The 13,917-nt window shown below is 50.0% G+C and overlaps 4 protein-coding genes across 4 annotated transcripts; 1 reads left to right on the top strand and 3 right to left on the bottom strand.

Annotated features, from left to right (window-relative positions):
- Window positions 1-4,536: 4,536 nt before the first annotated feature.
- JN550_009038 (uncharacterized protein) lies at window positions 4,537-4,943 on the top strand (the record flags this gene model as incomplete). The annotated part of the gene is made up of 3 exons (XM_049321066.1): window positions 4,537-4,632; window positions 4,692-4,789; window positions 4,853-4,943. 3 exons carry the CDS (start codon window positions 4,537-4,539, stop codon window positions 4,941-4,943), a joined length of 285 nt encoding a protein of 94 aa, XP_049168873.1.
- Window positions 4,944-5,661: 718 nt separating this feature from the next.
- On the bottom strand, window positions 5,662-6,555 carry JN550_009037 (uncharacterized protein; the record flags this gene model as incomplete). Its single annotated transcript, XM_049321065.1, has 1 exon — window positions 5,662-6,555. One exon carries the CDS (start codon window positions 6,553-6,555, stop codon window positions 5,662-5,664), a length of 894 nt encoding a protein of 297 aa, XP_049168872.1.
- A 910-nt stretch (window positions 6,556-7,465) lies between these two features.
- JN550_009036 (uncharacterized protein) lies at window positions 7,466-10,119 on the bottom strand (the record flags this gene model as incomplete). Its single annotated transcript, XM_049321064.1, has 2 exons — window positions 7,466-9,882; window positions 9,930-10,119. The coding sequence occupies 2 exons, from the start codon at window positions 10,117-10,119 to the stop codon at window positions 7,466-7,468; spliced, it is 2,607 nt and encodes an 868-aa protein (XP_049168871.1).
- Window positions 10,120-10,813: 694 nt separating this feature from the next.
- JN550_009035 (uncharacterized protein) lies at window positions 10,814-12,978 on the bottom strand (the record flags this gene model as incomplete). Its single annotated transcript, XM_049321063.1, has 2 exons — window positions 10,814-11,873; window positions 12,020-12,978. 2 exons carry the CDS (start codon window positions 12,976-12,978, stop codon window positions 10,814-10,816), a joined length of 2,019 nt encoding a protein of 672 aa, XP_049168870.1.
- Between the last annotated feature and the right edge of the window lie 939 nt (window positions 12,979-13,917).

Genomic DNA, 13,917 nt, shown 5'->3' with positions numbered 1-13,917 from the left:
TCGCGCTGTATGTTCTCCGTCAATATGACCTCGGGATCGGCATTCGCAACTTTCGTTATGCTCGCAACCAGCGGGATTTCTGGGTCTATGCTCGAAAGAAGGGATGTCAACTTCCAGAATTATAGTGTCGGGACCTGCATCCTGCTGGGAGGGAGGAGGCTGCGCCCGCCTGATGTATAAGATGTCAGCATGAGACTGTAAGCCCATATTGTCCACATGGCCATTGTTACCTACTTATTTGCTAGTTATCGCCTTCTCATCGCATCCACTACGCCATGTGCCAGCCGTACGGGCCGCCATCTACATCGCCCTGACGACGTCACGTCATGAAAGGCAAGGAGGACCTAGTGCCCTGGGCATGCAATTGACGGTAGGCCTCTCGATTAGCGCATTCGTGGACGGTCGGATCGAGAATTCCGCTTCTTGTACGAGGTATCAACCATGGGGCTTTGAGGTTGCGGCAGCAGTTGCCGCGCATGAGAGCGCATATGGGCAACGGGATAGGCGTTTTGCCCTGTTGGTTTCCGTATATCTCACTCGGTCCCATGCATAACCTTTCGCCACAAGCTATGGGCAGTTTTGAAGCCTGGACTATATTCAAAGGCATAAAAATCATCGCACTCCTGGATAGACGTTTACCTGATCAATGAGGACTAGAGTTGACTGATTGGCAGCATCTAGATGCGTTGCGATACCTAGCCTTGGGGTGAAGCCACTATGTTTGACGTGATTTTCTTCCCCGCTGTGAATACTTTTGATCAGGTTTGTATCGATTGTGACCGGAGGAGTTCGAGGTCTGTCCGTTGACTGTTTCTGGTGTTCCGTAAGACCCTAACGGTGACTAGGTAGTAGATCAGCCTCTTGATACTTTGCGTACCAGCCTGCAGTAATACTCGAGCTACCGGTTTCCATACTCTGTTTGGCATTGTGATGAATACCATCTGTGGTCACTCCGCAAATACAGTGATCAGGGTCCCGCACATGAGTACTGAGGTTTTCGGGGGCCACACACAAGAGTTTACCAACTGAGTTCGCCGCGGAGCAAAGGTCGATCGGCGCAAATGCTTCTGTTCTGATACCGTGTCAAAGAACAGACGCAAGCCATGTGACGACTTAGCTGGAACGGCTACTAACTTGGATCAATTTCTTAGCTGTACCTAAGCCGGCATTCAGAATATCGAGTACGACTCTAATTCCGTCTAATGCTGTGCTCACCTCGAATACTATCCAGCATATCGCATTCAAACATGTGATACATAGAATAAATATGGGAACTAGGATAATGTTAACTGGGCAGACGGAATATTAGGGTTAGGAGTAGTGTTGCTACTGATCTTTCCTCACAGACAAGGAACCAGCAGTCTAATGGATTGAGCCATGGAAGAGGTTGTGCTAAACTGGACATGCACATACCGAAGCCATGGTCACGATGGTTCAACATCTCAATATTTTGACCTGATACAACCACTGCTGCAGCAAGGGTACTTATTACCAAATGGCAATCCTGCTAGGTGAAACCAAAGTGAGGTTCTCATTCAACGGGCCACATGAAATGCCTCATGTCAGAAATGGAATAGCGTTGACATGTTATCTATCTTTAAACAAAGTTCTCCTTGTTGATTAGACATCTAACTCTCTGCAAGCGTATGAAGTCTCGAATCAATTCTTAACTAGTCCCTGTCGAGACTGGGACTGTTATGGTTGTTGCTTTAAGACTTTATGGACACCACTATGATCTTCTACTCAGTTTCTGATATCAAGCATCCAGTTTTAGAACGAGAATAGAGGACTTCATATCATCAAACTTGCAATAATTGCTGGGGCTAACCTTGGAACTTGGTCGGGCCTGAAGTCCGACGAACCGAGCTCGTTGTGGACAGAGCCCGGCCAGAAAGTGGAGCGTGAATTCTCTACTAGGAAGATAGCATACAGCGGTCAGCAGCGCTGCCTGGGCATAACCGGTCTTGAAGCTTGTTGTACTTCAAGCGCACGCCTGCCAACTTTACGTCCGTCTGTCGGTCAGGTTTGTAGCGGTGATTCAGCTGCCGACCCTCCACTACACAGCTAGCGAAACGAGAGACCTTTCATCCCAATGGTCTTGGGTCATCGGTAGAATGATGCACTTAGTCATTTTGTAAACGTCTGAGATCGAAGCAAGCGGAGGATCAGAGTGGTTTCGCATGCAGCGTTTCTCAGCGTGATTGAATGCCCTGATCCTGGTGTCTCCCAACGCACAGGGATTGGGCCCAGACATTTGGCGCCAGCGCCTACCCCGGTTTCAAGTGCTCCCAACATCGAAGTACCCCTGCTTCACCTTCCAGGTATGGTTGCCCACTGTCACATCCATGCTGACTATCACACACGAAACGACTCAACGGCGGCTTGATAGAATTGGCAAGGACCTGTTTTGCAAGTCTTAGCGACGAGTCGACGGAGTCAGCAAATCTTATGTGAATCTCTTTAATGCGATCTCCATTGATCGTCCTTGGCTGCCTTCATACGAAAACTGCAAGTTAGCCTGTCGAGAGAGATTCCTATTGGGGTGCAGCCTGCACAACGATCACTAAAACCCAAAACCCAGGCCACGAAAGCCACATAAGTGATGCCTTGGTGCCGTTTTATGTACCTTTCGAATGGTACTTGTCCATCTAATCGTACTATAGATTCGACGCGTAGGCCGTTGGACCCATTGTGACTCAACGACAAGCTCTTATCTAAGCTCGCCACCAAGTGAGTTTATAAGAGCGCTCGTGGACTTTGATCCGTCATGCTCGGTGTCATATTCGCTCCCCAGAAGCACAGCCCCGCCTCCGGTCGAGCTGCTGGAGAAGGTGTGGCCGCAGTTAGACGATTGATTTTGACTTATAGACATCCTGGTCAAGCAGAGTTGAAGGTCTCCGAAGACAAAGCTGCTCGTGCATTACTCGAGCTACATGAGTGGCTTCGCGAAGTGCGGTTACAAGACTCTGTTACTTTGAGGACTGGATTCCCTGACCATCTTGTGTTTCGAGACCCTCTGTTCTCATCCCCTGAATATCTGTTCTTCAAAAGGCGCGTTCAGGTGGCCACTGATCCAAAGAGTGGCAGTCGCGGCCTTCCACAGATTAGTCAATACAAGTCATATATCGACAATGAGCTACGTCGGATCACCACACTTCGAGCGTTACAATTTCAACGAGTGATGTATGAACTTGACCTAGTCTAAAATCAATTTCAAGAGCTTCAGTGAATGGTTACCGAAACCTTTGAAGGCCCACACGGCGCGCAATGGACCGCGACGTTCACCCCTGGCTCTAATCGACCTCCTCAACGCTATTACTTGGACTCAAGAGTAAAACCTGGCCCTGCCGAATTCAAGCTCATCAACAACAGATTCTCTCCAGCCAAGTCGTTATTTTGGCCACTCGGTCTGAAATCCTCAGCAGCTACACCACCACCTCTTTTCACAACCGCCACCTTCTCGATCTACCCTTCTCCTGCTCCTCTTCTTCCTCTTCTTCCTCCTCTCCCCCTCCTCAGCAGTCGGCAGAGTCTTCAGAAGCAGCTGGTGAAGGTCTGCTACGGTATAACTTCCGGGCCAGCAGCAGATCATCGCAGTTCTAGATTCATGGGGGCTATGGGAACATGGGTCTCACGGGTGCCCAGCTGTTCGTGGGCTGAACCAACTGTGGCAGCATCGATGAATGGACCCCAAGCGCAGAGCAGCTAGTAGTATTTGCATCGCAAAGGGATAATTAACGATATTGAAAAACGGCACGCTGAAACAGGACAGCCCGAGGCCGCCATTGTGGAACAGATGGATCGAGAGAGGCATGAAATGTATCCTCCAGCCTCCCTGGACAAGCTGCAGCGCCTGATCAAGCAAAGGTCCACCTAATCGTTCTCACAGCTGCTGCAAAGGTCTCGAGTTGAATGGCGGTTTCAGAAGCTCAGGGTCGGTATAGGTCGCTTAGAGCGTTGATGTCAGGGCCGTCTAACTACATAGCTTGAATGAGCAGAGCATGGAATAAGAGGTAAATTAGCACCAAATGACGATCCTAGCAGATTATAGTATGAACGCCGAGGAATGTGACGCTCTCGCAGATGGCATGGGACAGCGCCAAGTCTGGCAGGGGCTTGTCAGAAGCTTGGCGCTAAATGATCGCTATCTTGCAGCACACGGGCCACTGCCATGCAAGGCCCTGGGTTGAAACCACCCTAGCATCTCAGATGCCCCATGCGCTCGTCTCATGTTGCCATACAGGTTTCTGATGAGACGTCGCGACGACCTACCCCAACCCAAAATAGATTCCTGACAGGTTTAGAGTGGTATGGGATGAACTTTGATTCAAATCGTATCGTGCCAGTGGCCAAGTATATATAAATATGGCTTCACATATCCTCTCAATGCTCAACTTTGCACCCCCATCTTCTTCATCATTCTGACATTCACTTCCTCGGCTGGTCCATCAATCTTTATTTTTTTTTTTTTTGTAAATATCTATCGCACTCCATTTCCCGTCAGATACCATCATATATCAACCATCAACCGCCAACATGAAGTTCTTCTCAATCTTGCTCCTCGTTGCCTCGGTCTCGGCCGTTGCCATTGAGCCCCGTCATCATGCTGGCGGAAAGGGAAACAAGTCTCCGGTAGGTTTGGGACTTATAGTCACCCCTGGAAAGTGCTCGTGCTGATCCGCAAATTATAGGCCGCGGGCAAGAACGCTGGAGCTAACCAGGCGGCCAAAACGAGCGCTGCGAGCGCTGCGGCCGCTGCGGCTACGGGTGCGGCTTGTTTGAATGCCCGGTACGTTGATATATGTGGACCATATCGTTGATCTTTGGAACAAACTGCTAACGAGGTGAATAGTCACCACAGTGGAGGCAAGGGTAACAAGGCTGCTGCTGGCAACGGGGCCAACGCTGCTTCCAATGCCAACGCCGCCGCCAACTGCAATTGAAGCGCCTCAAATCCATAACATACGTCCGCCTGTTTCTTTCACGAAGAATAATCTTGGCGGGAGCATTCGGCTCGAATTCTTTGTACAGGAACCAGCACGGAGTGGATGCCACGCACAAGTGCTGTCAAAAGCTGTAGGGTCAAACCCTTTGCATCTATCAGGATGGTGAGGTCGTAGGTGTACTAAAGATCTTTTGTTGTGTTCATTTAGTCGCCTATTAGCGGGTGCCATGCAGTGTCCGAAATTAGATTAAGCGAGAGAGATTAATAAAGGCTTGGGGAAACAAAACTTTGGTGTTATGACGCATGTTACGCTAGCTATTAATCGCTTGCGATCCATGGGAAACTCACATACTGAGAATTGGAGTTCCTGATACCTGCAGACGTGTCTAGTAAATTGTAGGTCTCGAGTACTCACACTGGTTTTCTTCCCTACTACCAAAAAGCATGACCCAGGAGACAGACTTGGCCGGGGAGCTGACCGACCCACCCTGTTCTTCCCTCGTTCAAAGGTCAATTTATTCATTCTTCAAAGGCAAAGACGTGACAAGCAGAACTCTGAGTCCAGAGGAATTATTTTAGTCCAGAGAAATGACCGACGTTCAAACAATAGTCAGTTAGCTTCTCAGCAGGCTCGCGCTCCAGACATCTTGTGCGAGCAATTGGGAAGTACCTGCATGTACCGAAACAAAGACAGATAATCCTTAACCTGTCACATATCAACCCCTCATGGACCCCAAAGCGGCCATCATATCTTCAAACTTCATCCCATCATCAGGCCTGAGCTTTCCCTTGGTGAACATCGTCTTGGCAGCTTCCCTTATAGCCACCGTGCTCAAGAGATACAGGCTTGGCCCAACACTAATTCTTGCTACACCGATCTTGCTCAGCTCCCCAATAGTCAATGCGTCGTCCGCCCAGCCTAGCTTGACAGCGAGCCTCCCCTCGAAAGCCTTTGACAACTCTTCCACCTCGACGGTTCGAAGTCCCCTTTTTGAACCACCCCAAACAAATACGGTTGTAGCTCCTGCAGCTAGATACGCCTTGCCTCTTGTAATAGTCTCCTGGATAAGCCTTGCGCTATCGTCGTTAGGCCACGCAAGGAAGACGTCGCACCGCGCGTTAACGACAAAATCCGGGCAGCCTGCTTGTTCGGCGGTTGCTATGGCTCTCTTGAGGCGGCTGACATTTTCTTCGAGACTGTACAGTTTCTGAGTGTCGCCTTTCACGTCTTCGATATTAACTCCCACAACACCGAGTTTGATAACCTCTTTGATTGCCTCCTCCAGTCGGCTGCCATACCCGTCCTGCAAATCTACGGACAGTGGCAAACCTGCAGCTCTCACTACTGGCGCAAGTCGGGCAATAGCAGCAAGGTTCTGCTCGTACGACAACTCTTCATCGCGGAACCCTTGACATTCTGCGATGGCATAAGACGCTGTAGCTATCGCACGTACAGGACGTGGGATCGTGTCTGTTTCTGTTCTATTCAGAGACAGAACAGCATTCAGAGAGGGTATATCCCAGACATTGTTCAAGATCAGAGGGTCGCCAGACTTGTGCAAAGAGCGGAAGTGAGAGGCGGGTGTCGTGAACGACCTGTCAGAGGCCATGATGCTGTATTGTTGAGGCGTGGCCGAACCCGCTCATGTAGTGGAATCCATATCCACTTGAGCTTGTGATAGTGGTGCAGTAAGCCTTGACCAGTCACCCAAGAGGATCCGGTATTTTTGTGATCTCGTAAGTAGTATGATCAGCCGCGAAAATTGATACGAGAAAACAACAACCGTAGATGCAACAGCTACTTGGATGAAAATGCGTCCCCCATATCCGCGAGAACACGCTTATTTGCATACGTGAGATGACGGCAAGCGGCATTTTGTTGAGTCACCTCATTACCCCTCACCTGGTCAGCGCTGTGGTTAAGTCTACGTTAATGGAGTTTAACACAAAATCCCCGTAACGGAATGAGATCATGTTACTCAGTGAACGGTTCATGGCCGTATGGTTACTCTTCCACTAACTTGCAATGTAATGCTAAACCAAACAGCACCTCGAAATCCCTTTACGCATTTTACACCCTGGAAAGACTATACTATGATCCACAGGCATTAAATGAAGCGTAATTGGCATTGCCAAGATCATGAAACAATATATACCGCGCAAATTCAGTGCTTGTACAGGCCAGATGATGGAGTACAACGACTGTTTTTTGGGCATAGGGAGGGAAACACGGAGCGGATGTGCCATTACGAGAAAAGATCAAGAGGTGCAAAGTCACTACGACACATGCCAGGCTGCAATGGGAGGTGGATGGCCGGAAGTACTCAGTGACGGGCTGCATGGTACCTTTCCAGCCGGCCGGTAGTAAGGGCTAGATTTATTTCATTGGTGCTTTGCTTGTGTTCCCTTGCCAACTTGTGTTGTCGTCCATTACACCTCCCCTTCCCCGATTCTTAAACTACGATCAAAGCAATCATCCCTAAGTCCTAGGCCGTATCAACGAGGAGTCTCGTAGGCAGATCAGCTCAATGTGAACTCAAACTGTCCACTAAGACTCCAAGGCCCTTGTTGCGTGATGGGCCCCCCTTCCCCCAGAATCGTAACCGTCTTCACGATAAGGCTCGTTGCAAATCCAAAGTTTCCAGACGCTGTGAATGTCTTGCTATCCCACGAGAACCTAATATCGGAGTAGGAGTCCCCGACTTCTAGGCTCTCGCCATCATCCAAGTACAGAGACCCGGCAGCTTTGCCATCCTTGCCGGGCGCAACTATAATGTTAAAGTCGTTCTGTCGAAGCATCTTCGTAGTGTTGGCAGACTCAATACGCAAGGGTAGAATAGTGCTACCGCGTATATAAACCGGCATGTCGTTCCAGTCGACGTTGTCCAACGTTCTGTTAGCACCAGTGCCCTGAATCTGCTCAAGCGTCCAGAAGTCGTAGAATACATCATCTGGGAGATAGAACGACACAGACTGGGAGTAGTCTTCGACGACTGGAGAGACCAAGAGGGCATCTCCATAGAAGAACTGGGTATCGATGCCAAATGTGTTCTGGTCAGATGGGTAGATGAAGAATAAAGGATTGACTATTGGCGACCCAGTCGTGCTGGCTCTGTACATCGCCGTGTAGATGTAATCAAGCAGCCTGTATCGCGCGGCGATGGCCTTTTGCGCTGCACGCGTTACATTTGGCCAAACGTAGAACTCTTGGAAAGGTGCGTCGATAACTGCGTGGTTGCGATAGAATGGCATGAAGGCTCCGAGCATGGCCCATCGTGAGCACATCTTTTCGTCGGCAACTCCATTGAATCCGCAGACGTCGGACCCTGCCATGGGCATTTGGTGTATACTGGAGAACCCAAGCAGTTGTGCAATTGAGACACGATAGTCAGCCCAGGTTGAATTGTTGTCTCCGAACCAGTGTGCTGCGTGTGTGCCAGCACCAGCGAATGTAGAGCGCGTGAGAACGAAAGGCCGGGCTTGGGGCCTGCGTGCTAGCATCGCTTGACGGCTGGCCATTACCATGGTTACTCCGTACAGATTATGAGTGTCATATTGAACAGTACCATCAGCGTTAGATATATTGGTGTATATCGTTCCGTCGCTCATTGCCCCTCGGTGGTTGTTGATGGTGAATTGGGGGTTGAATAAGTCCCGGTCGCGGAGCCCTTTCATCATCCCATTAGTGCTTTGCCTCCTGCCAAGCTTATTATCAGAGCCATTTTCTGGCTGGAAGTCCGCTGGAAACCCAGGAATCGGTCGTCCAGTATTGTTTCGAGGAGGGGTTGTTGGTGCGATAGGAAACACTGAAGGGTCATCGAACTGGGTGGTATTGCACGTCACATTCGGACAGAAGTTCGACGCTTCATTCATATCATTCCAAACTCCATCCACATCAATTCCTCGATCCGGATCGAAGAAAGTCGCAAACTCATTCCTCCACCACTTTTGCGTGTTAGGTGCCAGCCAGTCGGGCCATACCACCTCGCCCGCCCATTGTCCACCTAGATAGTTAGAACCATCGTCGGACTTGAGAAACACTTCGCTTTCTTCACCATTCAAGAACGTAGAGTAATTCTGCGCTCTATGAATCCCCGGGTCAACCATCATGATGTATTGCTGGCCGCGTTGATGTAAGGTCTGCACAAGCTCTCGCATCTTGTGCAGAGGAAACCGCTCAGGATCTGTCGTAAAATCCTGTCTCAGATTCATGTAATCGATATCACCCCACAGTGTCTCCAGTGGTATCTCAGCAGCGGAATAGTTAGCAACTACCTCTGCTGCCATGTTCACATCCCAGTACCCATATTTGCATTGATGGAAGCCGAAAGTCCAGTATGGCATCATGGCTGGCAAGCCGATTACCTCGGCGTATTGCTTGCTGACTTCTAAGGGACTTGGACCAGCCAGGAAGTAGAAGTCCAGAACACCTCCCACAGTCTCGTATTTGAGGTATTGCTGTCCCTCTGCCTCCTTGTAGATGTTGATATCCATTCCATTGGAGTTGAGCAAAAACACTCCATGGCTACCAGAACTTCCGCGGTGTTCAAGATAAACAGGGTGGCTTCCGTAAAGATTCGAGTTGCGAGGAATAAACGGAGATTCTGCATTCCAAAGGGTCCGCCGGTATCTCTCTGTGGGCAGCCTGAACGGGTCCGAGTGCTCCCCAAGCCCGTACAAATTAGGGTTGCTCGGCAAAGCAGTCTGTACATGAAGATATTGGGACTCGAAGATTAACTCCTGGCCGGTCGTATTGAAGACGACTTCCCGAGTATCGGATCGCGAGACTATGAATGAGAATGGCTCTTCTTCAAAGGAGAATTGAAGTGCAGCATCCGACTCAGATACATTTTGACTCGCAGGTCTCGGAATAATGTGCTCTTGAACCTGATATACGTCAAGAGCTGCATCATATATCTTCACGTGCAGCCGGGTATCTTTGAATTGTCAGTCACTCGTTTCCAGGCCCCTAAAATTAACTCACTAGTCTGATATTCTACCAGCAACCGGAGATCGATAATATCCTGGCCGTAAACATTGCATGCATTTCCAGAGAGCGTCAAATCTGCTGCGAGGACGCCGGTTGTCTTTACAATGTTGGATGCCCTATAACCAGGGCAAGATGCAGCCCGAACTGCTCCAGTCAGAAAGGCCAGGAAAATGAAGGAATCCATCTTCGAGCCTATCGTAGCCGTGTTGAATCGTTAAAAAAAAACCTTGATCATCCAAGGTGCGAACTGGGCAGCCTTGCATTTATCATCATGCGTTTTACGCAACCTCAAGCACTCGTATGCATGCAAGGACATCCATTCGCCATGGGACTGCTGCCGGTCTCGTATACGCGCAAATACCTGGTTTGGGCCATCAAGAGCGGCAGGAACCAGGAAAGACCAAGAAGGAAGCGGTATGGATCAGCAATGTATCCCCCGCTCAACCCCAAGCTCGCATCAGTCAGTCATAACGCCACGGCAAGTTGAACCTTCCTCAAGCGGTTGGATTTGGTTCCAATCCCTCGTCTATCTACATTGTGTTGCTGCAAGAACCTTGAGAGGTAAAGTGACACAGGATACAGCATCCAATAAGACAGCATTCAGTATGATCTGGCTTACCGTTGTCGCTCGACCGAGAATCCTGTGCAATACTCCGCTCTAAGATTCGGTGCCAATAGGAGGAGCCTCGGACTGTGCTAGGCACGCTTGACCTATGCAGTTCGTATTTCGCCTAGAGTAAAGCCATCGAACTTCAGACATGCGTTGGTGAATATGTGTCCAAAATGAAAAATTACACTGTTATCACCAGCGTTCACACGGCAAGGTCGAGATATCGTCTCGACCTTGACTATTTACAGCTTGATAACGTGCTATGTCACTATAGGCCATGAATCTCTATCTCCTTCTTGTGCTCACGCCAAGCAATAACTGGATCCCAACTCTCTCCATGCATTTGAACTTCTGTATCCTTGATGCCGTACAGATATGGCTTTTCGTTGGCATAGCACGCGATTTCATGCTCTTCAGGCAATGTCCCATTCAGAATGAACGCCCTCGCAATGGAGTCGGTGCAAGCTGACGCATCTCTAGAGCCGTGACCGTATCCGTGGTGGACAATAAGTCTCGCATTCTTGCCCATCTCCTCCAAGAGCCTCTTTCCGTTGCGTAATGGTGTCGCAGGGTCGTAGGTTTCTGCAATCAGAAGGACCGGGTTCTTCAGTGTGTTATTCAAGTCACCGCGATAAACCTCAGCTGGCTTTGGCCAGAAATCAGAGAAGTGACGGCATGGGAAGCCACTGGTGAACCGCGAATTCCCAGCTATCCAGGATTTCTCAGTCATGTTGCTCCACAAGTCTAGCCACCAACCAAGTCCTTCTGGTTGCGGCGCATCGTAGGCATCTGCGCAGATGACTAGAATGCTTAACTCATCGGATGTTGGCTTTGTCGGGTTTAAAGGGCATGGTAGTGTCGGGTCGTATTGCCAGTCGTCAATGAAGGAGACGGCTAGGCTTGAATTGCCAGCCTCCAGTTCAAAAAGCATCTGGGCCAATGCAGGCCAAGACCTGGCATTGTACATCGCCCCATACAATGACTCTACTAGCCTAGAGTAGGTGACTAGAGAAGGTCCCTTCGTCTTTGAATAACCAGGAATTGGTCGTTCAATGGTAGCGTTTAGCAAGGCCTGCATGCGTTGCTTGAGCTCTGGGAGCGTTACGGGTTTGCCATGTTTTGGCTTAGCAAGAGCACAGTATTTCGGACCGGCATTAATGCACTCTCCCAGGAAGCCATCGTCCCAGGCATTAGTCCCGTTATCAAGGGCCGTCCATCCAAAACCTGCAAGTAAACGATGATCTCTGACATACTCGGTCCCGTCCAAAATCATGCGACCAACCGATTCGGGGAACATATTAGCATAAGTCTGCCCAATGCCGGTTCCACTATAACATTAAGAGTCAGCCACTTCGAGACAGTCCGAGTTCTTCCGGGTTAGCGGACGCATGGTGTATAAACCGCGAGACGAGAGAGCGTTTTCGTGCTCTAAACTTGCCAGAAGGGGTAGCATATAGTTGTGGAGGGTACTCACTAGCTGACGAGATATCCCGTCAGTTCCTCTTCGCCAATGGCTTTGCGAATCTCCTCCAAATCCCGTGCGACGAAGGCCGTAGAGACAAACCTGCCGATGTCCCCATGTAGCTGCCAGCAAGCGTTCAATGTGGACTCAAGCATGGCATCGGCAAATTCAAGCTGAGCTTTAGGAGAAGGCGAGACTTCACGGTACTGCCACGTTCGTAGGGACCAGTGATCTCGGTCGGCATCGTATGGGAAACACGACACGGCGGGAAGGGAGGCGTTGACACCACGGGGGTCCCACGCAAGGACGTCGTAGGTCCCACCGCTGAATCGTTCGGTCTGGTCCTCGGCAGTACGCCAAAGGTAAGAAGTGCCACTTCCCCCGGGGCCGCCAGGTTCAAGCACGATTGTTCTCTCGCTCTTCTTGCCGGCATCTGAGTTACTGTCCGGGACGCCAATGTGTGCCAGGCCTGAAACTTGGTACTTCGTGACAGCAAGTCGCACAATGCGTTTGTCCGAGAGGTTGGTGTAATCAAGCGGCGTCTCAATGTAGCCGCAAAGGTAGATTCCGCGTCCAGAGTACGGATCTTCATGGTAGGAAGTCTCGGCTGACTTGGGCTTGCCCCAGCTCCAGTGACTGGGATCCGGGTCGAAGAGTTTTGCCCATGATCCTTCAGGGTCAGCATCGTCCAGGCTAGGAAGCAAACTGGCACTTGTGCACGGTATGAAGTGGAATGGGTCTCCTGCTTTCGGGAAGGAGCCATACAGTGACTTCTCAATATAATCGTCACCGACTCCTGGTAGTGACGAGCTTAGGTCTGAGATTGGAGCCCACTGCGGAATTCGGTAGAGCAATCCTGTGGAGGTGTACAAGATGGCGCCAACAGCTGCGGCGACCAGGAACTTGCCGCGATGGCTTCGCTCTCGCAGGCCGCTCGTAGTCACTTCAGTCTTCCCTGAAAGTTTCCCCATTTCGCTACCTTTAATTGGCGCCATCATCTTCCCGTGGCGTTCTGACAAGATGAGATACTCAGACTTGCAGGTCGGATGGCAATGTTGCGGGGCGGGGATTTATAACCGTCTACGGTATGCCCGCTAGCAAGGGGTTCCAGGCAGGCACCTTGGGCACCTCTGGGCACGCAACCCCACAGGCTTTGGTTTTCTACATCAACTATCCCGAACTCCGATAGAGATTAGTTGCTCATAGACGCGGAAACGTTGAGCATCCTTCAATGTTGATTCTACGTTCTTCAATGGGCAAATTCCTAGTTTCAAGCGCAGCTTTAATTCCCAACTACATTCGATGCCTTATGGGGGGGAACAGTATGACACTACCTATAGTTCCCAGTAGTGCACCCAATGGCATGGCGTTTCCAGTACCCACGGTCCGGTCCACCATAGTTCATATAGCAGAGGGTTTGGAGCTTTGTGGTCAAATCCGACTCAACAGCTATATCAACATTGAGCACACAACTAGTAGATTGCCGTGAAGCGCCTGCATGAGTCTTATCGCATTAATTGAATACCGAACACAGCACATTTCAGCGCCCTGAGCTGTGTAGATGCCACTAGTAAAGCACACTTCACTACTTCGACATTGCTCCCAGAGAGTCGAGGGCGAGTTGCGCTGAATAACCTCGATACGCATGCGCAGCATGTTGGCATTGTGCCTCGGAACTCCTACTCCCAGAGAACCCCTTTCCAAGTTCGAAAAAAGTCACAGATCTTGACCAGGTGCCATATCTTGTCTGGTCATGAGGCCAACCTCAGTCATTTCCATCTGATGGGTGGCGAATAAGCCAACGCTGTGGAAGCCAGCTCTATCAGCTACTGCAGATTCACAGTGTCTACTGTTTTACAGTAGCTACGTTCAATCTTCACATCGTCATAGATTAAGAGTACCTAAGTTAG

Source organism: Neoarthrinium moseri (genome assembly GCF_022829205.1).
Source record: "Neoarthrinium moseri strain CBS 164.80 chromosome Unknown scaffold40_Wmoseri_CBS_16480, whole genome shotgun sequence".
NCBI classification, from domain to species: Eukaryota; Fungi; Ascomycota; class Sordariomycetes; order Amphisphaeriales; family Apiosporaceae; genus Neoarthrinium; species Neoarthrinium moseri.
This window is presented reverse-complemented; position numbering and strand designations above follow the sequence as displayed.